The 27,283-nt window shown below is 46.2% G+C and overlaps 1 protein-coding gene across 4 annotated transcripts in view; it reads left to right on the top strand.

Moving 5' to 3' along the window:
• The window catches only part of ASAP2 (ArfGAP with SH3 domain, ankyrin repeat and PH domain 2), a 192,767-nt gene that overhangs the window by 49,426 nt on the left and 116,058 nt on the right, over window positions 1–27,283 (top strand). For all 4 annotated transcript variants that reach the window (XM_044292527.1, XM_044292525.1, XM_044292526.1 and 1 more), the window contains exon 3: window positions 25,444–25,589. In XM_044292527.1, the coding sequence (XP_044148462.1) occupies window positions 25,444–25,589 (146 nt within the window). The remainder of the gene's footprint in view (window positions 1–25,443; window positions 25,590–27,283) is intronic.

Genomic DNA, 27,283 nt, shown 5'->3' with positions numbered 1-27,283 from the left:
CACAAAAAGGGCCTTGTTTATCAAGTGTCTGACAGGAGAACCGTCCTTGTCGCCCATAGCAACCAATCACAGCACAGCTTTTATTTCATGAACTGCTTCTGAAAGATGAAAGCTGAGCTGTGATTGGTTGCCATGGGCAGCAAGTTTCCTGTCAGAGGAGGCCCAAAATTTTGATGGACTTTGTAGCCATCTTGCTTGGGGAGAATATTACTCCGTAATATGGCGTCTTTTACAGACTGTCACGTCTATGATAGGATACATAAAGAGGTACAGCAGGTGCAAAAGACTACTATAGGTGCAATATCATGGCTTCCTACAATTCAGAGGTTGTGCAGAACCATATACGCGTGCATGAACCCTAACTTTGTGCTTTGCAATTATATAGTGATCTATCCCTTGCTACCATATTGGGGCAGATTTACTAATACGGTCTAAGATTTAGACCTTGGCATGGACAGTCTAAAAATATGAAAAAATCTATGTAGTAAATAAAATAAATCTAACATAAAAAAAATATGGGACATTTATCACAGTGGCTGATGCTGGATGATAAATCTGACAACCAATAGTCTAGGTTTATAGTTGCCTGTCTTCGCCCTAGAATTTTACACCAAAATTTTGACGCAGTGTTGACTGTTGATGGAGGGATATTTATCAAAACCATTGTAGAGAAATACTGGCTTAGTTGCCCATAGCAACCAGATTCTGCATTTCATTTTCAGAGCTCCTTTGGAAAATGAAAGGTGTAATCTGATTGGTTGCTGTGGGCAAGTAGACCAGTTTTCCTTTACACCAGTTTTGATAAATCTCCCGTATAGTGTCGCTTCTTAAGCCACACCCCTTTTCATTCAAAATTACGCCTCCTTGTCTGGCACGTGTCTAAAACCCTTAGTAATAATGTGGTGTAAGACATGTGCACCAGAATTCTGGCACATTTGCAATAGTAAATCTACCCCATTGTTGCAACCTTTAGGCCTCTTTCGTGCGGGTGCGTTGCGGGAACATGCGCGATTTTTCCGCGCGAGTGCAAAACATTGTAATGCGTTTTGCACGCGCGTGAGAAAAATCGGCATGTTTGGTACCCAAACCCGAACTTCTTCACAGAAGTTCAGGTTTGGGATTGGTGTTCTGTAGATTGTATTATTTTCCCTTATAACATGGTTATAGGGGGAAAATAATAGCATTCTGAATACAGAATGCATAGTACAATAGCGCTGGAGGGGTTAAAAAAATTAAAAAATAATTTAACTCACCTTAATCCACTTGCTCGCGCAGCCCGGCATCTCTTCTTTGCTGTGTACAGGAAAAGGACCTGTGGTGACGTCACTCCAGTCATCACATGGTCGATCACATGATCCACCACCGTGGTGATGGATCATGTGATGGACCATGTGATGACTGGAGTGACGTCACCACAGGTCCTTTTCCTGTACACAGCAAAGAAGAAGACAGAAGAGAAGCCGGGCTGCGCGAACAAGTAGATTAAGGTTAGTTAAATTATTTTTTATTTTTTTTAAACCCCTCCCGCCCTATTGTACTAAGCATTCTGTATTCAGAATGCTATTATTTTCCCTTATAACCATGTTATAAAGGAAAATAATAATGATCGGGTCTCCAGCCCGATCGTCACCTAGCAACCGTGCGTGAAAATTGCACCGCATTCACACTGGCTTGCGGATACTTGAGATTTTCACGCAGCCCCATTCACTTCTATGGGGCCTGCGTTGCGTGAAAAATACACAAAATAGAGCTTTCTGCGATTTTCACGCAACGCACAAGTGATGTGTGAAAATCACCGCCCGTGTGCACAGCCCCATAGAAATGAATGGGTCCTGATTCAGTGCGGGTGCAATGCGTTCACCTCACGCATTGCACCCGCGCGGAAAACTCGCCCGTGTGAAAGGGGCCTTAGGGAGATTGCCATTAAAGGGGTATTCCAGGTATAGGATGTCAACTCCGTTCGGGCTCCCTGTTTTTTTTTTTTTTTTTTTTTTGGGCACAGTCTGTAACAGTCTGGTTGGACATGGTCATATGCACTGCTGCAGCCAGTAACTGGCCTCAGCGGGGACGTGCCACTTAAGAAAACATCAACACTGAGGCCAGTGATTGGCTGCAGCAGTGCATATGACCCAATGTGTCTGGGGACTGGAGACACAGATGAAGAAATGCAGGGAGCAGGTGATTTTTTTTTTTTTTTTTTTTTTTTTTTTTTTTCTTGGCTTCAAATTTAAAATTGTGCAAAAAACTGGAAACTCCTTTTAAAGGGGTCTTCTGACAACCCTGTAGGAGCTGCGTGTTCACGTGACTGATTATTTGCAACTTCTGTGACACTCTTGCTCATGTATATTACATTTTCAGAAGTCCATGCGCATGGATGGGAGCACATCACAAGCCAGGGCAAGTACACCCTGCTACAGTACGTTGGACACAATGGCGCACATGCAGGATTTATTAAATAAAAAGTAAAAAAAAACACCAAAATATTAAGTTTAAATCACCCTCTTTCCCAATTTTACATAAAAAATATAAACAATAAAAAAAATAACATATAAGATATCGCCACGTCAGAACTATTAAAATATAAGAAAATATCTCCTATGCGATGAACGCCGTAACAGAAAAAATAAAAAAAACACGTGATTCGCAATTTTTTTTTATTTTGTAACCTTGTCCCATAAAATGCGGAATGCACGCAGCTTTTTTGGTGTTTTATTTTTCTTTCGCGTGTTATTGAATGGTATCCAGTAACGCAATACTTTTTTATGGTATCGAAATTGAATAAAATTTTTGGTATCCTGACAACCCTACTCCATAACGGCAGTGGGAAGTGTCTTCAAGCTTTAATTATTTTTTCCTTGAAGTGCCCTCTTTAACTCCTTTTGGAATTTGGAGAAATTCTACCCAGAACTGCTCAGCCTGCCCGCTCACAGCCATTCACCCTCTCTATATTTTACTCAACTTCATCTCTAGGGACAATTTGCATATGTATCAGGTTCATTTGCATACCAAATGCCTAATCCTCATGCACATGGGGTCGGGCTATGCATGCACAATGTATGCGTCTGAACGAAAGTGACCTATTTGCTTGTTTTTTTTTTTAGCTGTACGCTCTTCTTGTCCTTTCTCATAGGCTTAGCACTGTATTAAGCAGAGCACACCCTGTTTATTAAAGGGGCCCTGTAGGTCGAGCATTTAGTGTTAATTTCATAAAATATTGTATACACTGATAGAAATTTGGTCCTTAAATTGAAGTTAACCATTTCTATGTCTGTGTGTGTCCAAAGATTTATTCTCAGATATTGCTAGAATATTTCATAATTTTTATGATTATTGGTGGTGTGACCATCCCAAAGACCCAGACTGATCCTGACAATGAAGGGGTCATTAGTTTAGTGCTATATTCCCTTCACAGCAGCGCTCATGGCCCCCATTCGCACCAGGGGATAGAACACTAAACCAGAGCTCTCCCTGAACCCTTTAGGGCTCATGCACACGACGATTCATTGGATCCACATCCGATCCACTTTTTTTTTTTGAAGATAGACCGCGGACCTATTCATTCCTTTAAGGTCATGAAAATGCGGACAGCACGCAGATGTCAACCGTTCCGCAAATAATAGAACAAATCCTATTCTTGTCTGTGAGCCCTTATCTCTGGGTCGGTGGAGGTCCCAAAGGTCTGCCATCTCATAACAATATGGGCCCTCACAGAACAGCTGTGGTGAAAGACTGTAAGTGGGCAATTTCCCTGCAGCGCCTCTTCAGGAGAAATTAAGCATTGCCCAATCAAATCAATTAGCTGCCTGTACAGTGCAGTACAGGAAAGATTCTCCGGAGAGGGAGACTGGCGTTGTCACCGCTCCCCACTCTGGGCAAGATACAAAGATCCTGAACCGAGGACTTCCCTCTATTAACTCCCAAGTCTCTAACGTGAAAATAGTTTCTCTAAAATGGACAACCCCTTTAAGCCTCACTTTGTCATTTGAGGGGAGCTGTATCACTGATTTTAGCAGATTACAAGAAGTATTTCAATAGGTTCTGATCTGGCAATTCCTTTCGAACAACCTGCATTAATGATGCCTGTCACTTTGCTTAAGGTACCAAGGCGATTTATCGTGTAAATTATCGTTAAATCAAGCGAAACTGCAAGATTATCGAGAAGCGTAAAAGCAATGAACAATAGAGTGACAACCGACAAACGGTCGATTTCTCATTGGTTTGATCGCTTGTGTGGGCACAGAAATGTTAACTATTTCATACGTGTACTGCATGCACGATTACTGACGATTACACTGTGGGTGTATTTTTAAAGGGGTTATCCGACACTAACAAATGCTCCCCCATACACCCGGGCCCCTTACACTGATTCTACTTACCTGGCTCCCTGCGCTGCTCCTGGTCCCCGCACCACTGCATCTGCTTCTCCCCGTTCGCGGATGAAAACATCTGGTGTTGGGAGGGAGAGCAGGTGGTGACGGGGACTAGCCTCCCTAGCGTCACCCACAGTGCTAGGGAGTCTTGCCCCAGTCACCGCCTGCCATTGGCTAGCCCCCCAACAATGGATGTTTTCATCCGTGCACAGGGAGAAGCAGTTGTCCTGGTGCAGGGACCAGGACCGGCGCATGGAGCCAGGTAAGTAGAATTAGTGTGAGGGGCCCAGCATATGGAGGAGCATTTGTTGGTGTCGGATAACCCCTATAAGGACGTCATTTAGGTAATCGCTTTGTGTAAATGCAACTGTCTGCTTTACAAATGATGGAATATGGGACCGGAATTACGAATCTGTGAACGATAATCGGCGCGTCTTTAAAACGTTCGCTACACCAGGAAACAACCTTGCTCAATTATACCGATCATCTACTCGTGTAAAGGTACCTTTCAGTCCTGGCCAAACCAAAGGGTTAAACTAGCAAATCTGTTATCTGCAGGTACCAGGGATGAATAATACACGAATGGGTCACATGGAGGATCGGCGACTGTAACCTGTGGCGTTAGCAAAAGTCACTTTTAAAAATAATCTGACAGCTTGTTAGCGGCAGGATCCATTAGCGCAGAGCCGGGATTTACTGGAGTGCTGCCACTTCTGTGCAGCCTTTGATCCGGGGCGGACGAGCCATTTGCCCTCTATAATGCTGAGCGGTGATTGCTGTGGTGTTATCTATCAGCCATTACGTGGAAACTATCAGTGGCAGAGGATTTATGGAGTATCGGATACACTTACGTGATGTTTGCACATTTTCTAGATTCATGGCTGAACTCCCTTATATTGCATTTCACTTGGGAAACTGCTTCTTCATGTTATCATCATTTCGGTAAGATTGACGCTACATGGGTGACTATTGCATTGGTAGCTGACTCCTTCCAGGCCAACCCAAGTAACGTGCATGGTCTCTAGAAACTCTAGTTTCGTGCCACATGCCAAAGTCGAGCTTAAAGGGGTTGTCTCATCATAGACAATGAGGGCATATCGCTAGGATATGCCCCCATTGTCTTATAGATGCGGGTCCCATCGTTAGGAACCGCACCTATATCAAGAACGGAGCCCTGCAAGGTGGTGGCTGGAGGACTCTGGTCCAGCCACCACCAAGCGTGCTCCCCATAGAAGTGAATGGGAGCGCACCACGCATGACCGGCCACAGCTCCTATTCACTAATATGGGCTCAACGGAAATAGCTGAGGCAGCGCTCGGCTATTTTTGCCAGCCCCATAGGAAATTAATGGAGGGCGGCTGCTTAACTTTCGGGGTTTCGTTCTCAATATAGGTGCGGGTCCCACCGCTATAAGACAATGGGGGCTATAAGCCCCCGTTGTCTGTCATGAGACAACCCCTTTAAAGGGGTATTCCTGTTCCTAATCCTATCCACAAGATAGGGGATACCTATTAGATTGGTGGGGATCCTACCACTGGGACCAGCTCTAATCTTGAAAATGGGGGGCCCTGTACCCCCTGCAGCCCCCCTGAAATAAACAGAGTGGCCAGTTACACGTGTGTTGTCGTTCCATTCATTTCTATGGGAATTCTAGAGATAGCTGAGCGCTGTCAGCATTTCAGGGGGTAACAGGGTCCTAATTCTCGTGATTGTTGGCGGTCTCGGCCATAGGACCCCCAAGGACAGTGGCGTACACACAATCCATGGGGCCCCGGTGCAAAACTGAACCATGGGGCCCCCCTCCCCGTCGCCGCCCCCCCAACATCCCTCCACCAATAGCAGAGTTAGGCTACTTTCACACCTGCGTTAGGTGCGGATCCGTCTGGTATCTGCACAGACGGATCCGCACCTATAATGCAAACGCTTGTATCCGTTCAGAACGGATCCGTTTGGCTGCAAGCAGCGTTTTGGTGTCCGCCTCCAGAGCGGAATGGAGGCTCAACGGAGGCAAACTGATGCATTCTGAGCGGATCCTTATCCATTCGGAATGCATTGGGGATGAACTGATCTGTTTTGCACTGTTTGTGAGAGCCTTGAAACGGATCTCACAAGCGGACCCAGAAACGCCAGTGTGAAAGTAGCCTAAGGCCCCATCATTTTCTGCAATCCTGACTATCTCTGGGCATTGGTTCCTGGGATTTCTCTGACCCTGATTTAATACCAGTATGGCTACAGTAATGCATAGCAAACACCAAATCCTTAAATTTATATGTCCATCTGCATTATATCAATGCCATTACGTGATTGACTACATAGCTTTTTAGTAGATGTCCTGTCCATTTACTATAGTCTATGATCTACAGTCCTATTGATATTTTTTGCTTCTTTTTAAAATATCCTTTGGGACCTCAGTGGTTTCATTGCATGAATATCATTCAGCTCCGTCGGGGAGATTTATCAGTTTTCTTGAGTAATTGCATTGGAAAAAATGGCTTTCATACCAATGTTCTTTCTAAGCCTTTATTGTCACAAATTGCCTTTGTAATAGTGAAGAAGGGGTTGTAAATGTGGCATTTAGTGATATATTATCCTACACAGCCTGGCATTCTTGAAGAGCATCTGTCAGCAGAATCAAACCCATTAAATCCGGCGTCCTGTCTGGTGGAATTGATGCTGCTGGTGTAAAATGATCCCTCAGTTATGTAGATCCATTGCGCCATTCCTGAGCAAATATTTTTTTTGTATTCATTTGTAAATTACGTGTTTGGCTTATCGAGGGGATGCCCCAAGCCCCTTGGAGCACCACAGCTCCTCCACTCTGCACTTATTGTCACTCCTCCTCCCTTTCGTTTATAGGCTCAGGCATTTCACCTGGATCTGTAATCTGGCGCCTGCACCGTATATAACCCTATTGGCGCACGCGCAGTACATCAGCCTCTGCTTCCTGAGCAGCGGAGGTGACCCAAAGCCGAAAATCTCCTCTTCTGAATGGAGGATTATGCCTTTGGCACATGCACTGCTAGGCAAGTAGAGGCTGATGTACTGTGCATGTGCCAATGATGTAATCTGTGACGCAGGCGCAAGCTTACAGGGCCAGTCGATCAAGCTGCTTTCCCTTACATTGGGGACTTGCTGCACAAGTGCTACTTCCCTTTGTCCATCCCCAGTGTAAGTGAATGGAGGCTGCCAATGGACCCTGACTGGTCACAATTTCAATAGCTTACATGGACTGTCCATTTCAGTGGAAAGTGTGTAATGCTTCATTTCTCCTGTGGTGGAGCTGTAAAGAAATTGAGTGGGTGCTGTTTGGTGCCCTCACAGTATACCACTGATTGTTGAGGTCCCAGCAGTCTATCGAACAGATTTCCTAGTTTTTTACTAGTTCCACCAGTTTAATTTCAATGGCAAACCACGCCAGCGTTCATGCAGCGCACATTTTTTTCGCGCACTGATTTGAAATCAAAGAAGGACACAGAAACAAAACCCCCCAAGCTGTTGACATGTCCATTCTTGGTTCAGTTATCACTCGGAAACCACGGCCAGTAGCCACGCGGGATTAAATTGAATGGGAATTAATCTCTGAGCAGATTCACAACATGTACCAATGCGAATTCGGAGTGAAATCCAAGGGTCTGATGAACCGCCAGCTCATGAGGGACGAAGATCGACGTCTAAATTGCCGGTCTTCAGCATTGTCCCCCAATATGTCCAATAACGCCTCTTCTTACTGTATATTGAAGGCCATTCCTCCCACTTCTTGCCAACCCTTCCTCTCTTGAAAATTGCGGATCCACAAAACACTGATACCAGCCGTGTGGGTTACGCACTTTGCAGATCAGCACGCCCCGCCCTGTGTTACAAATGCCTATTGTTGTCCGTAAAATGGACAAGAATAGGACACGTTCTATTTTCTTTGCAGGGATGCGGAACTGACATCACATGATGTGCTTCCCACATATTCTGCGACCCCCCCCTATTGGAATGAATGGGTCCGCATCCGATCCACATTTTTTGGCAAAAGTGTGCATTCACACGACCGTATCTTCAGGCTGCATTTGAGCTGCATCTTTTTGCGGATCAGATGCGGACCCGTTCATTTCATTGGGGCCGCAAAGGATAATAGAACATAAAAAAATAAACCATGTCTTATTCTTGTATGTTTTGCGGACAAGAAAAGGCTTTTCTTACAAAGCATGGGACGTGCTGATAGCGGATACAGTCGTGTGAATGCCCCCTAAGGAGTATAGATTGTATGTAATGTCAGTGGGCAAAAAAAAAGTTAGTTAAAAATATATATGCACCCCCTCTGCTCCCAGCCACATACATTTTAGAAGAAGCGAGTGAATTTCGCCACTTGTCGAGCACTTCTGGCTGGCCCTGATATGCTATCACCCTTGTTGTCGGGTTCCTCTTGTATGTGGTTTATTGGGTTTCTAAGTTATATTTGTAGAGCACAGCGTGCCGCAGACCACATGTAGCGTCCTCGCCTATTGCCTTTGTGCTAATTCCTCTATGTATTTATTATGGGCTGTAATGCAGCTACAACAGCAGAACCAGTTATGTGTGTATTTTTATTTTTTATATATTTTTTCCCCCTGTTAATTATTCATTGTATTTTTTCACTATTTATATTCCATCTTGACTCCATTCCTCCTTCAGCAGCACTGAACGCCTGGAAAACATTAAAGTTGGCACCTGGATGCTTGGGGGGGGGGGGGGGAGCCCTGTTCCTGGTATCCGTTAGCACTTGGCCATTACATTACGCTCTATATTTCACTGCATTAGACATCCTCGTAGATGGGAGACACAGGGTTCTCCCCCTTGCTGTCTAGACGGCTGACTCCTAATCTGTCATTATCTGCGGCTGCAGGCATCCCTGTGCCCACTCCACTCCTCTCCCAACCCCTTTCAATACTGTTCATTTAACTCTAATGAACACGCTTCAGCTCCATGATGTCTTCTACCATTATACCGTACATCTCACAGGTGCACCCTCCAGACAGGATCAGCGCGTCATTTCGTAGCATTGACATTCGCTCATTTTACTGCCAGCACTTAGTCGCTTTTCGTTGTGTGCCCTCGTGCCAAGCATCGTCAGCTGCCCTGGATAATTGCCTCATTAAAATGCCTACTTTCCCGCTTGCCTGCCATTACTGAACGCTATCAGCTCTGCGCCCCGCGCATATTAACATACTGAACCACTGGGCCCTGTGACAGCAAGCTCCAGTGCTTAAAACAATAGCGGATATTTCCTTTATTAGGCTTATTAAAAACGCAGACGGTGATTCATCCTAATTGGTAAAAGTGCTGCCGGTGACACAATTATGAGTGTCATGGCCGGGAGTGGGCTGCATTAGCTCAGCATGGCGCACCATAATCGGGATTTATTGCATATTACACTATGAGATTCTCCTTTCCTTGTGGATGGGGTTCAGCACAAAACCATTGCACTAATGGCACATCCTTTGTGTTTGTCTTCTTTAGGTCCAACGTTAGATTTCTTAATATATCTTTCTACTAAGCCGATTTGAGTTTTTCTGATACAGTTCTCCGAATCCACTCTATAGACTTAAAGTAGAAAATTAGCCTTATGGCTGCCTCTGGTCACCACTAGGGGGAGCTCTGTAGTTTACCACATCATTGAGATCAATGTATAAATAGTATGCAGTAAGTGGTGGGTGGAGTTGCTTTGAACTTTGACTTAAAAAGGACCCGTTTCCTCTCCTGAGTTTTAGTAACTACTTGCATTCCCCATATAATAACAGTTCTGGAGCAACTTTTTTTTTTTTTATAACTCTATGTTGTGCTGTTACTCTGTTATTCCTTCTACCGTAGCAGTTAGCACTTAGCAATATAGGTCCGATTGGGTGTTACCAGTTGGGGGAGTGCCCCTGCACAGTCTGGCTGATGTTCTGGCTGATTGTGACCAAGCTATGTTCACACGCAGAAGCCAATGGCTGCACGATTGTGCTGCAAAAGCGTTTGGTAGTTGACTGCTGCGGGGATTGCAAATAGTTGCTAAAAAAGACCGGAGTGGCGACAGGAATTTCCAAAAATGTGTCGCTAACGAGCCACCAGGGAGATCCCGGAGAGCGTGCAGTCAGTGCTCACCATTGACGGTAGGTATAGATCGCAGAGAGACGAGGAGAAGCAGTTCTACAGTAAGGTCAGTTACATTGATGTATAGGAGGTCAGCATGGGAGTTTTCTTCCCGGGCCGATCTCTTTAGCACCTCAGAGGGTGAAATACATTAAGTAGAATTATGGTGTTTTTGCATTATTTTACATGCCGATATAAAACCAAGCTAAAGCTGAGGTGGACAGATCTGACAAACCATCCATCGCCTGATTCTACTTTGACCGGTTCAGCTAGATAGAGCCGTGAAAAGTCAAAGGCAGTCAAGTTCAACTCGCTAAATGAAATTTTTTACAAAAGTTTACTTATCGTCAATTGCTCAAAGGGACGTGGCCAACTATTGGCTGAGTGTTGGGGAAAATCAACGATGTCTGTCTTCAGCATTTATATCACTTTTTGTTTTGTTAGTTTTACTTTTGTTATTTCTACTATGTACCTTCTCCTTTGGTTCACTAACTGGTCAAAGACGACCCTAGAGAATTTGCGTTTTGCTCCTTACTCACATTAACTATATTACTACCTTTTGAAATTCTGTTCATTTATGCAATCACGTACATGTGTCAGTGATATGTCAGCACCAGACTAGCAGCGTGAGTAATGCGATTGCATAAATTAGTCATATTTAGCATGGATGATTTAAGATGTGCGCGCTGTATCGCCATTACGCCACTTTCTTTAAATATTAAAGTGAAACTGTCACTATGACAGGCCTGATTTAAGGGCATCCTTAGAATGTCTTACCGGAGACAGATTAAATTGTACAACCGCACTGTACTGTAACGTACTTACATTAAATGGCTAGGAGGGTTCACAGAAGGGTGAGGCGTTTTCCAGTCTGTTCTAGAGGTTTTTTAGTTGGCACAATTGCACAGTTTACCAGAAGAAAAAAAATATCTATTTTTTTTTCTTTTTTCCAGAAAACAGCATCACCTTTGTCCATGGGCTGTGTATGATATTGCATCTGATCCATATTCAAGTGGATGGGGTTGAGCTAATACCAGACACAGCCCAGGGACAAAAGTGGTGCTGTTTTGGGGGGAAAATAGCAGACCCATTTTTTGTCTTGGACAGTTCTGTGAGGAATATGGATTGTCATTTGATTCACCTTTTGGCATGTACATCAGTGTACATGCAAAATATGTTCTCACCCCCCAGCCATCTGATGTCAGCTAGCAAGAGAGGAAGCCCCAGGGGTCCAGGCTTCAAGGAGGCCCCAGGTGGATAAAGTCGCACCTCAACCAGCCAGGTTGGAGGCAAGCTAATCCTGCAGGAGGTCTCAGCCCTTGCCCAGGATCAATTATACCTACCAGACATGTTGGCTCCTACATTTCATATGGAATTATGAATCGTCCGTCCATCCCAGGCATATAATCCGGTTATCTTTTTGCGATCCTGGGGCAAAGCCAAACATCCACGTGTTCCTGGATTGATGCTAGGATGTCCGGGAGGGGAGATATACATATCTTCCCACAGAAACCAAATAACGGTACCATGCTTGGATTCTAGTTGTAGCCAGAACCCAGGCGGATCAATTGGGCCCGGAACAATCTTCCTGCGACATTCTGGTCTGGGGCTATGAGCCCTAAGGGGTTTTATGGGTAATTTGCTGCCAGCACCAGAGAAGGAGTGGACCTTACCCATAGGCGGGTAGGGGAGCTGCTGGCTACAGGTCATAAGTCCTTGCAAGCCAGCGGGCGGGGTCTTATCTGAAGGGTATCACATCGTGCCACTGTGTTTGGAGAGACCGGGAACCAGCTGACCTCACTGCCCCCACGTGACTGCAGCCAAGGACTATTCCACCAGTATCGCCCTAAGGAACTTTCATCTTAACCGATAACTGACTTTTGCTCTGCTTAACCCTGTTGTACCTATATCGCCTGTATCTGTAACCTCAGACCACTGTATATATTATCTGTGTATATTGTGTCATCTAGTGTGCCCTTAAGGCTAATAAATATATAATTTAATCTTGTGCTATCTTGTATCTCGATCATGAATCCCCACGTCCGTGCTTCGTCCTAGTTATAAGCTACCGCGGGTTGGTTTCTCACCCTATATAATCCCGTTAGCGGACCGGGCTTATATCAAACGAGAAGCTGGTGGCAGATTTCCCGGGCTGAGACAGCGCTGTTTCACGGCAGCAGTGAAAAGGTTCTCTCAGCTTGTTGCCTCTCTGTGCCCGTGTGGACAGGAGGTTTATGTGTAAACTGTACCAAGCTGACCTTACCTGCTCCTCTGGAGGGCGTAACGTCATGCTTTGGTAACAAGTGAGCATACCGCGTCTTGTGAGCTCGACGTATGTGATGTCAAGTGGGCATGAGGCGTGGTATTCGTCACAAGTTCATTTAAGGGAAGCCTGTCGCCTCCAAAATCAGTTTTAGCATAAGCATTCTGCCATGTAGCCAAGATATGAATAACATAACCATACCTATCTTGCAAAAAATCTGATCTTCTAATTCTGAGAAATGCTTCCTTTTATGCCAATAAGGTTTTCGGTACACTATGGGTGGGGACACTCTTTGTGGTGCACTATGGATGGGGACACTCTGTGTGGTGCCCTATAGGTGAGGACTCTCTGTGTGGTGCACTATAGGTGGGGACACTCTGTGTGGTGCCCTATAGGTGAGGACACTCTGTGTGGTGCACTATAGGTGAAGACACTCTGTGTGGTGCACTATGGATGGGGACACTCTTTGTGGTGCACTATGGATGGGGACACTGTGTGGTGCACTATGGATGGGGACACTCTGTGTGGTGCCCTATAGGTGAGAACACTCTGTGTGGTGCACTATAGGTGAGGACACTGTGTGGTGCACTATAGGTGGGGACACTCTGTGTGGTGCACTATAGGTGGGGACACTCTGTGTGGTGCACTATAGGTGGGGACACTCTGTGTGGTGCACTATAGGTGGGGACACTCTGTGTGGTGCACTATAGGTGGGGACACTCTGTGTGGTGCACTATAGGTGGGGACACTCTGTGTGGTGCACTATAGGTGGGGACACTCTGTGTGGTGCACTATAGGTGGGGACACTCTGTGTGGTGCACTATAGGTGAGGACACTGTGTGGTGCACTATAGGTGGGGACACTCTGTGTGGTGCACTATAGGTGGGGACACTGTGTGGTGCCCTATAGGTGAGGACACTCTGTGTGGTGCACTATAGGTGGGGACACTCTGTGTGGTGCCCTATAGGTGAGGACACTGTGTGGTGCACTATGGATGGGGACACTCTGTGTGGTGCACTATAGGTGGGGACACTGTGTGGTGCACTATAGGTGAGGACACTCTGTGTGGTGCACTATAGGTGGGGACACTGTGTGGTGCCCTATAGGTGAGGACACTGTGTGGTGCACTATAGGTGGGGACACTCTGTGTGGTGCACTATAGGTGAGGACACTCTGTGTGGTGCACTATAGGTGGGGGACACTCTCTGTGTGGTGCCCTATAGGTGGGGACACTGTGTGGTGCACTATAGGTGGGGACACTGTGGTGCACTATAGGTGAGGACACTCTGTGTGGTGCACTATAGGTGAGGACACTCTGTGTGGTGCACTATAGGTGGGGACACTCTGTGTGGTGCACTATAGGTGGGGACACTCTGTGTGGTGCACTATAGGTGAGGACACTCTGTGTGGTGCACTATAGGTGGGGACACTCTGTGTGGTGCACTATAGGTGAAGACACTCTGTGGTGCACTATAGGTGAGGACACTCTGTGTGGTGCACTATAGGTGAGGACACTCTGTGTGGTGCACTATAGGTGGGGACACTCTGTGTGGTGCACTATAGGTGGGGACACTCTGTGTGGTGCACTATAGGTGGGGACACTCTGTGTGGTGCACTATAGGTGGGGACACTCTGTGTGGTGCACTATAGGTGGGGACACTCTGTGTGGTGCACTATAGGTGGGGACACTCTGTGTGGTGCACCATGGCTCTGCCATAATACCATCCATCACCATCACCCCCTTTTATGTTTGACAGTCTATGAGATTTCAGAGCCGGTAGCGATGCCAGGAGATGCCAGGTGCAGCGAACTGAGCGGCCCCACCCATAATGCACCGAAAACCTTATTTGCATAAGAATAAGAAGAAGCTGTTCCCAGGATTAGAGAAACGGGTTTTTGCAAGATAGGTATAGTTATGTTCCCTGGCACCTACTTTACATGGTTTCATGCTTACTGATTTCGGAGGTGACTGACCTCCTTTGAGGCTTATGTGAGGTGTTCAAAATGAAATCAAAGTTAGCTTTTTCTATTGATTGCTTTCCCTTAAAGGGGTTGTTCGCCCCTGGGGACCTTTTCTACAGACCCCCTGAGCATGGCCTGGCTAGTGGTGGTAAACATACTTGCCTCATCCCCGCTGCTGGGTTCCTGCTCAATTGCTACCCTGCCCGCTCTGCAGGTCTTGGGTCTCCCCATGTCAACATCTAGTTTGACAGCTGGAGCCAATGATTTGCTGCAGCAATGACGTGTCCCTTCTGAGGCCAGTCATTGACTGCAGTGGTCACATGAGTGTGTCAAACCAGATGACCTGGACCTGAACCAGGACCTGCAGAGCCGGCAGGGCAATGATGGAGCTGGAACCTAGCGGCTGGGATCAGATAAGTATGATTACCACTGTGGGTGCCTGCACCCTAGGGGGTCTGTAGAAAAGTTCTCAAGGGACGAACAACCTCTTTCAGACTAGATTCACATGTCTGTATCATGGACACATTTGTGCGTCTATATTACAGACATGTATCCGGGCCCAACCAAGGAGTAACAGACCCGAACTTGCCATGTCAAAGATCCCTATGCTGCTGTGAGTTTGGGTCTGTAAATATGCAGTCGGATCCAGACACACGTCTGTAATATGCTCTTGTGGAACTGTGTGTGTATGTATGTATGTATGTATGTATATATATATATTATATTATTGTGTCGCTAGGTAGGTTCGTACCTATTGAGGCCTGCTGTTGGCTCCCCACTTCCCCAAATCCCAGGCGATGGACAGATGCACTGGATGGCCGTGTGGGGATCCGAAGGGACGTGGGTGTCGGGGAGTGGGGCAAGTATAACCTATATGAGGGGCCTGGGCATTGGGGGGAGGGTCATCATAGGGGTTGGATAATAACTTTATTGTATACGTTTTTTTTTTACTGAACACTTCAGGATGGAAAAGCGCGGTGTGCTACACTTTTGTATCCCCCCCCAACGTATATGTTAAACGGATGGCAGAAACGTGATGTGAACCCAGCCTAAACAGCATGTAGAGATATGCTTTACAGCTGCTACATGGTCCATAGACACAATAGCCAGGAAATATTCATTGATGTTTTTGGGAGAGTAATGTGGATATTCTTGCCTGCCTTGTGCAGATTCATTGTGCAGGGAGGGCAAGTAGGTAAACCGTGACCTTCACTGTGAATGGTGGACCCTCTGTTATCTATATATAGATGATTTAGTTGTAATCTTACCCCTGATGATAATGAGATGACTGATGAAAAGTACCACACAGAATAGGAAGTCTCAGCACATTATTAGACTTAGTGACCAGAGTGAAAAAAAAAGCATTTTACAATAAAGAAAAAATAATAATATATATATATATATATATATATATATACACTCACCTAAAGAATTATTAGGAACACCTGTTCTATTTCTCATTAATGCGATTATCTAGTCAACCAATCACATGGCAGTTGCTTCAATGCATGTAGGGTTGTGGTCCTGGTCAAGACAATCTCCTGAACTCAAAACTGAATGTCAGAATGGGAAAGAAAGGTGATTTAAGCAATTTTGAGCGTGGCATGGTTTTTGGTGCCAGACGGGCCGATCTGAGTATTTCACAATCTGCTCAGTTACTGGGATTTTCACGCACAACCATTTCTAGGGTTTACAAAGAATGGTGAGAAAAGGGAAAAACATCCAGTATGCGGCAGTCCTGTGGGCGAAAATGCCTTGTTGATGCTAGAGGTCAGAGGAGAATGGGCCAACTGGTTCAAGCTGATAGAAGAGCAACGTTGACTGAAATAACCACTCGTTACAACCGAGGTATGCAGCAAAGCATTTGTGAAACCACAACACGCACAACCTTGGGGCGGATGGGCTACAACAGCAGAAGACCCCACCGGGTACCACTCATCTCCACTACAAATAGGAAAAAGAGGCTACAATTTGCACGAGCTCACCAAAATTGGACTGTTGAAGACTGAAAAAATGTTGCCTGGTCTGATGAGTCTCGATTTCTGTTGAGACATTCAAATGGTAGAGTCCGAATTTGGCCTAAACAGAATGAGAACATGTATCCATCATGCCTTGTTACCACTGTGCAGGCTGGTGGTGGTGGTGTAATGGTGTGGGGGATGTTTTCTGGGCACACTTTAGGCCCCTTAGTGCCAATTGGCCATCGTTTAAATGCCACGGGCTACCTGAGCATTGTTTCTGACCATGTCCGTCCCTTCATGACCACCATGTACCCATCCTCTGATGGCTACTTCCAGCAGGATAATGCACCATGTCACAAAGCTCGAATCATTTCAAATTGGTTTCTTGAACATGACAATGAGTTCACTGTACTAAAATGGCCACCAAAGTCACCAGATCTCAACCCAATAGAGCATCTTTGGGATATGGTGGAACGGGAGCTTCGTGCCCTGGATGTGCATCCCTCAAATCTCCATCAACTGTAAGATGCTATTATATCAACATTTCTAAAGAATGCTATCAGCACCTTGTTGAATCAATGCCACGTAGAATTAAGGCAGTTCTGAAGGCAAAAGGGGGTCCAACACCGTATTAGTATGGGTTTCCTAATAATTCTTTAGGTGAGTGTGTGTGTGTGTATATATATATATATATATATATATATATTAGTGACATGTAAAATTAAAAATAATCAGGAATCTAAAAATGTTCAACATTAAAACGTGATTCATACAATAGGTCTTTTCTGATGACACATTCCCTTTTAATAGTAAGCTGGCTCTCTGCTGCTCATTTGGCTGACAATTAGGATGTCCGATTTTTTTTTTATTTTTGGATGAAAGATGGAATCAGACAGGGAAAAACCTGTCCCGTCTAATCTATTTCCTGGCTGCACTGGCCATTAGGTATTTGGCAGAATCCTCTGAATAAGGCCTCATGCACACGACCGTTGTGTGCATCCGTGGCCGTTGTGCCGTTTTCCGTTTTTTTTCACGGACCCATTGACTTTCAATGGGTCCGTGGAAAAATCGGAAAATGCACCGTTTGGCAGCCGCATCCGTGAGCCGTGTTTCCTGGCCGTGAAAAAAATAAGACCTGTCCTATTTTTTTCACGGCCAACGGTTCACGGGCCCATTCAAGTCAATGGGTCCGTGAAAGAACACGGATGCACACAAGATTGGCATCCGTGTCCGTGATCCGTGGCCGTAGGTTTTAGTTTCATACAGACGGATCCGAAGATCCGTCTGCATAAAAGCTTTTTCAGAGCTGAGTTTTCACTTCGTGAAAACTCAGATCCGACAGTATATTCTAACACAGAGGCGTTCCCATGGTGATGGGACGCTTCTAGTTAGAATACACTACAAACTGTGTACAAGACTGCCCCCTGCTGCCTGGCAGCACCCGATCTCTTACAGGGGGATATGATAGTACAATTAACCCCATCAGGTGCGGCACCTGAAGGGGTTAATTGTACTATCATATCCCCCTGTAAGAGATCAGGGCTGCCAGGCAGCAGGGGGCAGACCCCCCCCCTCCCCAGTTTGAATATCATTGTGCGGCCCCCCCCTCCCCTGTTGTTAACTCGTTGGTGGCCAGTGTGCGCACCCCCCTCCCTCCCTCCCTCTATTGTTTTAATACATTGGGGCCAGTGTGCGCGCGCCCCCCCAACCCCCCCCTCCCTCCCTCTATTGTTTTAATACATTGGGGCCAGTGTGCGCACCCCCCCTCCCTCCCTCTATTGTAATAATAGCACTGGGGCCAGTGTGCGCACACCCCCCCCAACGAGTGACAGCAATGCGCCGCACAGACCTGTCACTTACCAGTAGGAGGAGCTCCCGGCCGGACACAGAGATCGCAGCAGCCAGCAGCCAGGTAAGTATGAATCTTCTACTCCGCTGCCACCGATGATCGGGGGGGGGGGGGGGGGGCACACTGGCCCCAATGCTATTATTACAATAGAGGGAGGGAGGGGGGGGTTGGGGGGGCGCGCACACTGGCCCCAATGCTATTATTACAATAGAGGGAGGGGGGGGGGGGTTGGGGGGGCGCGCACACTGGCCCCAATGCTATTATTACAATAGATGGAGGGAGGGAGGGGGGTGCGCACACTGGCCACCAACGAGTTAACAACAGGGGAGGGGGGGCCCACTGGCCACCAATGAGTTAAAAACAGGGGGGGGGGGGTCTGCCCCCTGCTGCCTGGCAGCACCTGCCAGGCAGCAGGGGACAGTCATGTACACAGTTTTTTTGTATATTCTAACCTGAAGCGTCTCCATCACCATGGGAACGCCTCTGTGTTAGAATATACTGTCGGAAATGAGTTTCACGATGTAGCTCATATCCGACAGTATATTCTAACATAGAGGCGTTCCCATGGTGATGGGGACGCTACAAGTTAAAATATACCATCGGATTGGAGAAAACTCCAATCCGATGGTATAACAGAACTCCAGACTTTACATTGAAAGTCAATGGGGACGGATCCGTTTGAAATGGCACCATATTGTGTCAACATCAAACGGATCCGTCCCCATTGAATTGCATTGTAATTCAGGACGGATCCGTTTGGCTCCGCACGGCCAGGCGGACACCAAAATGACTTTTTTTTTCATGTCCGTGGATCCTCCAAAAATCAAGGAAGACCCACGGACGGAAAAACGGTCACGGATCACGGACCAACGGAACCCTGTTTTGCGGACCGTGAAAAAAAACGTCCGTGTGCATGAGGCCTAACATTTATCATCTATGGACACTTTTCAGCATTTTGTCAGCTACAAACCACCCAGGAGGCAGAAACAGGGCAGCCTGAAATAACTAAGGCTACTTTCACACTAGCGTTCGGGGCTCCGCTTGCGAGTTCCGTTTGAAGGCTCTCACAAGCGGCCCCGAACGGATCCGTACAGCCCCAATGCATTCTGAGTGGATGCGGATCCGCTCAGAATGCATCAGTCTGGCACCGTTTGTCCTCCGCTCATCAGGTGGACACCCGAACGCAGCTTGCAGCGTTTGGGTGTCCGCCTGGCTGTGCGGAGCCAAACGGATCCGTCCAGACTTACAATGTAAGTCAATGGGGACGGATCCGTTTGAAGTTGACACTATATGGCTCAATTTCAAAGGGATCCGTCCCCCATTGACTTTCAATGTAAAGTCTGGACGGATCCGTCTGACTAACTTTCACACTTAGAATTTTTTCTGAAATATAATGCAGACGGATCCGTTCTGAACGGATACCATCGTCTGCATTATAGGAGCGGATCCGTCTGTGCAGACACCAGACGGATCCGCTCCGAACACAAGTGTGAAAGCAGCCTAAGACGTAAAGACCATCTCCAATCAAGATCTGAACTGAACCCCATTCAAAAATCAATTACTTGTGACACTTGGTGCAGATCAGCGGGAAAGTTTTCAGTCTGCCCTTACTAGAGTTGTTGCGATACCAATTTTTTGATTCGGTTTCGATACCATGAAAAAGTATTGCGATATTCGATACCACGCGAAAAAAATAAACAAAGCCACGTGCATTCCTAATTTTTAAAAATGGCGAATCGCGCAGTTTTTATTTTATTTTTTCTGTTCCGGCATTCACCACCTAGATTTTTTTAATATATTTTAATAGTTTGGACTTTTCTGACGTGGCGATGTAATATGTTTATTATTTATATATTTTATATGTGAAATTGGGAAAAGGGGGTGATTTATACTTCATATTTTAGTGTTTTTTTTTATTTATTTTTTTACACTTTTTATTTAATAACTATTTCCCCCTTAGGGGCTAGAACCTGGGATCTTTCATCCCTTTTCCTATTCAGCCTGATAGATCTCTATCAGGGTGAATAGGACTCCACACTGTCCCTGCTGCTCTGTGCTTTGTGCACACAGCATCAGGGATGTTACCATGGCAACCAGGGCTTCTGTAGCGTCCTGCAGCTGGGGCTCGATCAGAAGCTGCCACTGCACCACCAATGAGGGGGAGGGGAGAGGTCCCTGTGGCCACTGCCACCAATGATTTTAATACTGGGGGGTTGAGAGGGGCCGGCGCACTGTGCCACCAATGATTTTAATGGGATGGGGGGGGGTTGAGGGGGGGGGGGGCACACTGCACCACCAATGATAATTACCCCTTTATACAGGAGGCGGGTACTGGCAGATCAGCGGCAGTTAACTGCCGCTGATCGCAGCTCCCTGTCAGGGGCAGGGTGCCGGCAATGCGATTCTGCTGCCGGCACCCGCCTCCTGTATGTGTTAAAGACTGACTACTGTATATGAGTCCAGACTTTCACTATCAGGCCACACAGAGCGGCGCCCAGCAATGTCTCAGCACTCACCATTAGTCCTGGGCGCCGCTCCGTTCGCCTGCAGTGCTCCATTACTGTCTCCTCTCCTGCTCCACATGCTGCTGATTACTATCGGAGCGATGGGAGGAGACATCAGATTCACTAGTGGGCGTTCCTTCTCCCTGGCTGTAGCGCTGTCCAATCGCAGCGCAGGGAGAAGGAACGCCCACAAGTGAAGCTGATGTCTCCTCCCATCGCTCCGATAGTAATCAGCAGCATGTGGAGCAGGAGAGGAGACAGTAATGGGGCACTGCAGGCGAACGGAGCGGCGCCCAGGACTAATGGTGAGTGCTGGGACATCGCTGGGCGCCGCTCTGTGTGGAAATAATCCTATCATTGGTGGCGCAGTGCGCCCGCCCCTCCTCCGCGCCTCTCTTCTCATTGGTGGCAGCGGCAGCAGCACAGGGGGAGGGAGGACAGCTTCCTTCTCCCCGTGCTGCTGAGAGAGAACATGAGCGCGCTGATAGCAGCGCGCTCATGTTCAGAGATACTAGACTGCGCAGAAGCGCAGCCCAGTATCGAAAAAACGGAAATCCCGGTATCGTATCGATACCGGGACAAAAGTATCGATTGGGTATCGAAATTTCGATACCCGCAACAACCCTAGCCCTTACAGAGTACAATTGAGCTCTTACGGTACTTTATAATTATTGGTTCAATTCCACAATCGATAGTTATATTACTGTAGCAGGGGTGAGATAGTAGCACCCTCTTTTTTAATCATAACAAAAAACATGTCGTCGTCTCTATTTTTACATGTCACTGTATGTTTTAAACACAATTGATCAGAATGAGTAGACACGTGATCTAGGTTATAAACCATGCCAAACTAAATACATAGCAAGATAATAGGGGTCATTTGTTAGGACTGACGTTATAGACTTCGGTCTTAAACCCCTGCGCTGGCGGTGGATCCGCTGGTGTTATGAAGATGCGTCGGCCCCTTCATAACTTCATCGGATTCTCAGCCGCTTCTAAATGTAAACTAGCTTCTGGGCTGTCTCACATTTAGACCTTTTTCTACGTCTGAAACGCGCATAGAAAATGGCAAATGAGACAGGCCTGCGGGCACATGCCAAGCCCACTTTCTTTCTTGCTTTCTTTTTTAAATTTTTTTTAGACCTTGCGTTAGCGGGGAAAAGTTGCAGATTGAGGCGCAACTAACTGTAGGCGTATTTCAGCATCATAAATGACCCCCAATGTGCCTACCTTGGACAAGGGGTCAGCAACTTTAAAGGGGTTTTCTGGGAGTTTTCTACTGATCACTTATCCTCTGGATAGGTCACCCGTATCTGATTGGTGGGGTCCATTTCCAAGAACACCAGAGCTTGCAGAAGCACCGCGGCCTTCTCTCAGTTTACCAAGCACGGCGCCGTGTAATGCGGCTGTGCATGGTATTGCAGCTCAGCACCATTCACTTCAATGAGGCTTAGCTGCTCCTAAGCCATGTGACCGATGAACATGACATAACATGGCCTAGAGAAAGCTGCGAGAAGGCTGCGGTGCTACTGCAAGCGGTCCATAGGATAGAGTTCAACAATATCTGATCAGTGCGGGTCCGGCTTGAGTCCACCTCGGCCACTGCTCCGAGTAGCAGCACAAGCACAGAGGCGGCAGCAATTCATGCACTGCTACCTGGACATATAGTGACATATCCAGTAGCGGTAGCAGAACCTCTACGCTTGTGCTGCTACTCGGAGTAGCAGCGCCGGCGCAAGATTGTCAAGGCCAGGAAAAATGTCTGGTCCTGTTATTGATACGGTGGGGGAAAGGGGGGGGGGGGGGTTGTCAGCTATTGCAGGTGCAGAATCCTGCTTAATAACATATTTCGTATCAGTTGATTCGCTCATCTCTAGGTCTGACTCCTGGCACCCTCGTCGATCAGCTGTTGAAAGGGGCAGCGGTGCTTGGGGAAGAACTGCATCCTCTTCCTTGGTCAGTAACGTTGCGTGCATTGGTTAAATGACCCTTCTGCTGCTGGGTCCCATTCAAGTGATTGAGCTGCAATACCGAGCACAGGCACTATACAATTGGGTACGGTATGAAGACGCTGCGGCACTCATCCAAGCGCCGCAGCCCCTGCACACAGCTGACCGTCAGGGGTGCCAGGAGTCGGATGCTCCCCTGATAGATATTGCTATATAGTGCTTACAGAGTAATTCTATATACTGTAGTTCCTAAATGATGCCACCATAGACTGGGGTGGTGGAGTGTCTGCAATTGCCCCTTTTTCTCCTGCTCTGTGTCTACCTAGTACCTACCTATTATTATATAAAAAAAATCTTCAAAATGTTGAGGTCTTGATAACTTTGAACATTAATCTTCTCTTTCCTGTAAAATAAAATGTGCTCTATGGAAATGTATTCATGTTTGCCTCCTGGGAGATGGAAAATCAGTTATTTCAGTCCTCTCTGATCTTGAGAGCAGATTTGATTGAAGAAGCGGGTGCTTTTTTTTCACTCATTCTTGTAAGTGATTTTCTGTCTCTGCCATAAAGTACAAATTATGGTTCAGGAGTCTGGTTGTCAGTCAGTGTTATGTAGAGACTTTACGGCACGTCTGGTGGAGATGCCGGCTTTCGTTGTTACGTCTTGGCGTATACCACCTAATTTCTATATACAGGTCACAGAGTATACTGTTCACTGACCTTTAGGAGTTTATTGATTTACCCTTGGTGCATTGTGTCTTTGCCTTTTATATAAATATTCGCCACGTTGCAATGGTTGGGTTGTCATATAATAAAAATGAAGGTGTCCTGGGCGAGCTGCTGTTTCTGCTGCAGCAAGCTGCCTCCCAGCATCTGTCAGCAGCTTACAGGGCATCTGTCAGCAGAGCTGTCCCTATGACACTGGCTGACCTGTTACATGTGCGCTTGGCAGCTGAAGTCATCTGTGTTGGTCCCATGTTCATATGTGTCTGCATTGCTGAGAAATATGACTTTTTAATATATGCAAATGAGCCTCTAGGAGCAATAGGGGTGTTGCCGTTACTCCTAGAGGCTTAGCTATTTTCTGCTGCGACTTCTGCACTTTGACAGCACCAGGCAGTGTAAATGTAATCACATTTAGCTCTGTCAATCAAAGTGCAGAGGACCAGAGAGAGCAGAGCCTCTAGGTGTAATGGTAACGCCCCCGTTGCTCCTAGATGCTCATTTGCATATAGTAAAACATCACTTTTCTCAGCACTGCAGGCACATATGAACATGGGACCAAACACAGATGTCTTCAGCTGCCAAGCGCACATGTAACAGGTCAGCCAGTGTCATAGGCACAAATCTGCTGACAGATGCCCTTTAAGAGTACTGGTACATGGAGACATTTTATATAATGTATTTCTGTGGTGTAGCAAAGCGCCATAATGCGACTGTGATGCAACAGTCACCCCAAAAAAAAATGGGATGATGCTGTGTATTCAATAATATGGCTGCTGGGCACTCATGCTGCTCATGCATTCATAATTTTACATTTATTGAGATCTTGAGGTCTATGGATGTGTGCAGGGAAATTAAAGGGGTTCTCTGGCTTAGAAAACACCTTTTTAAATACTCTACTAGGGTGTTAATAGACTGGATCCCTGATCAATACACTCAGCCTGCATGGAGAGTGCCTCTTGCTCTGGAGGACCCAGCAGGTTTGTGCATAGTGCAGAGTACCTATGGATTACAGTGGGCCCTGTGTAATGCTTCATTTCCCCTGTGGAGGTGCGGTAGGGGAATTGAGCCTTGCTCTTGGCTTCCTGCAACTATTACAGTTCATTGTTGGGGGTCCCAGCACCAGAATACCCTGTGATCTTATTATTATTTTTGCTTGACACTCTTCTAACAGAAAATGATTGCACTAAATGGAGAACCCCTTTAACAATTTCAATCATCAGTGTTTAAAGGGGTTGTCCAGGATACCTGTGAAGAAATCTGTACTTACCGGCTCCCTGCCACTCTGCATTTACTGCCACTCTGCATTTTACTTCCAGTCCCTATCTGTCAACGTCCACATGGACAGGGTCGCATGCGCCGCTGCAGCCAATGATTGGCCACAGCAGTGATGTGTCTCCAAGCGGCACCTGATCCAGCAGTGCTGCTTGGGGACATGTCATCGTTGAGGCCAGTCATCACTGCAGTGGGGCACGAGACCCAGTCCCCATCTGTCAACCTCCACATGGATAGGAAGTCCAGTAAAGACATCCACGGAGAGTTGAGGAACAGGTAAGTATACATTTCTTATAAAACTAAATCCTGGACAACCACTTTAAGGAAGATATGAAGGAGATAGAGCTCTGGGCATGCTCTGTTGATTGAAATGTATATACCAAAAGGTGTAAACTAAATTTTTTCTAGTTTTTGTTATCTTTTTTTGTACTGTTCATAACTACGCTATAAGGAACTGCTCGGTTAATACTTTTTGCTTTCTCTTTAAAGCCCACGTAGAGAATGAAGAGCAGTATACCCAAGCACTGGATAAATTTGGAACTAGCTGTGTATGCAGAGATGACCCAGATTTAGGAACGGCCTTCTTGAAATTCTCCGTCTTCACCAAGGAACTCACTGCACTTTTTAAAAATCTGGTAAGACGGATGTTTTCTTTTATGTCTAGTGTGTTTCAAGTGTAGATTCTGTAATTGGTTTAATGTTGTATATACTGATCTGTGGATCTGGACCTGTCACTAGGGTCCATTCACACCTCCGCAATTCTGTTCCTCATTTTGCGGAACGGAATTGCAGACCCATTCATTTCTATGGGGCTGCACGAAGTGCTGCCCGGATCCGGAAATGCGGATCCGCACTTCCTGGTCTGCATTTCTGTTTTCGAAAAAAATAGAACATGTCCTATTCTTGTCCGCAATTATGGAAAAGATCAGGCATGTTCTATTTTAGTGCCGGCGATGTGCGGTCTGCAAAATGCGGAATGCACATTGCCGGTGTCCTTGTTTTGCAGATCCGCAAAACACACACGGATGTGTGAATGGACCCTTGTTTTGTTCAGTTTTTCCACCATTCATTTCAGTGGGATACATGTGCCCTTTGTATTTTCAGCATAGAATTTAAAGGGCTTTTCCAGGATTCAAATATTAATTCCACAAAAAAAAAAAAAAAATCCTGTTCGATTATTGTCTGCATTACGGACAAGGATAGGACTGTTCAATTAGGGGACAGCTGTTCCATTTCCCGCAAAATACGAAATGCACACGGACGTCATTCATATTTTTTTGCGGATCCGTGTTTTGCAGACCACAAAATACACACGGTCGTGTGCATGAGCCCAAAGTCCTCAGTATGAGATTAGTGAGGGTCCTCCTGCCGATCAGCTGTATGAAGGGGCCACCACTGTGCTTCGTTGTGTACCAAGCACAGCGCCATATGTTGTATAGTGGATGTACTTGGTATTGCAGCTCAATCCCATTGACTTGAATAGTACTGAGCTAAACATAGGCCATGTGACCAACGCAAGCGACATCACAGGCCTAGAAAAGGCATTGTATCTGCTGGATGTGAACTTGGCCTTATGTTTGTGAATGAGGTTTCTTTACTTTTTAGTGGAATTTTGAATTTGTGCAACCCAAATTCTGCAGTAGAAACCTAATTTTTAAGATTTAATTTATATCATTTTTTGGACCTCTAAATTACCTATTGCCATTGGCTCTGGACTAGTGTCAAAAAAAATGTGTAAATGTATAGATTTCATACATCCAACTGGATTTTTATTATGTTATGCAAATTGTGTCTTCTACTATAAATTCCATGAATAGACATCAGCGAGCAGCTCTGTGTCTGTATGCAGCCTGGTGCCATTACACATATAGATGCCTGCACCCGCTCGTCTCGCTTGCTGGAATTGTGCCACCGCTTACTCACACACACGCAGTAATAAAGCGGAGGGGTGCTGCTTCCAGTAATGAACATGGACAGCCTGGCTTTCATTCGCTTGACATGTGCAGCTTTGTAAATGTGTAGACTGGCGCTCTGCAGGGTTCACAAAAATAACACGGCATGCGCAAGCTCGACCGCGGCTTCTCTTTGTCCCATTCAGCTCGTAAAGCGATCACAAATATAACGAGTGGCTGGAAGTGGGATATTTCATTTTATGTCTGGAAGACTGAAAGGCGGCTGAAGAATTGCTCAAAAAATTGTTATTGCCTGTGATTTACAGTAATCATATATTACAGAGATAATACATATAGCTTTTGTTCATATCCGTGTCAGATCCATTTATGAACAGATCCTCGGGCAGCCATTACCATTCATTTCTATGGAAGTTCCG

The sequence above is a fragment of the Bufo gargarizans genome, chromosome 4 (assembly GCF_014858855.1).
Source record: "Bufo gargarizans isolate SCDJY-AF-19 chromosome 4, ASM1485885v1, whole genome shotgun sequence".
Lineage (NCBI taxonomy): Eukaryota > Metazoa > Chordata > Amphibia > Anura > Bufonidae > Bufo > Bufo gargarizans.
This window is presented reverse-complemented; position numbering and strand designations above follow the sequence as displayed.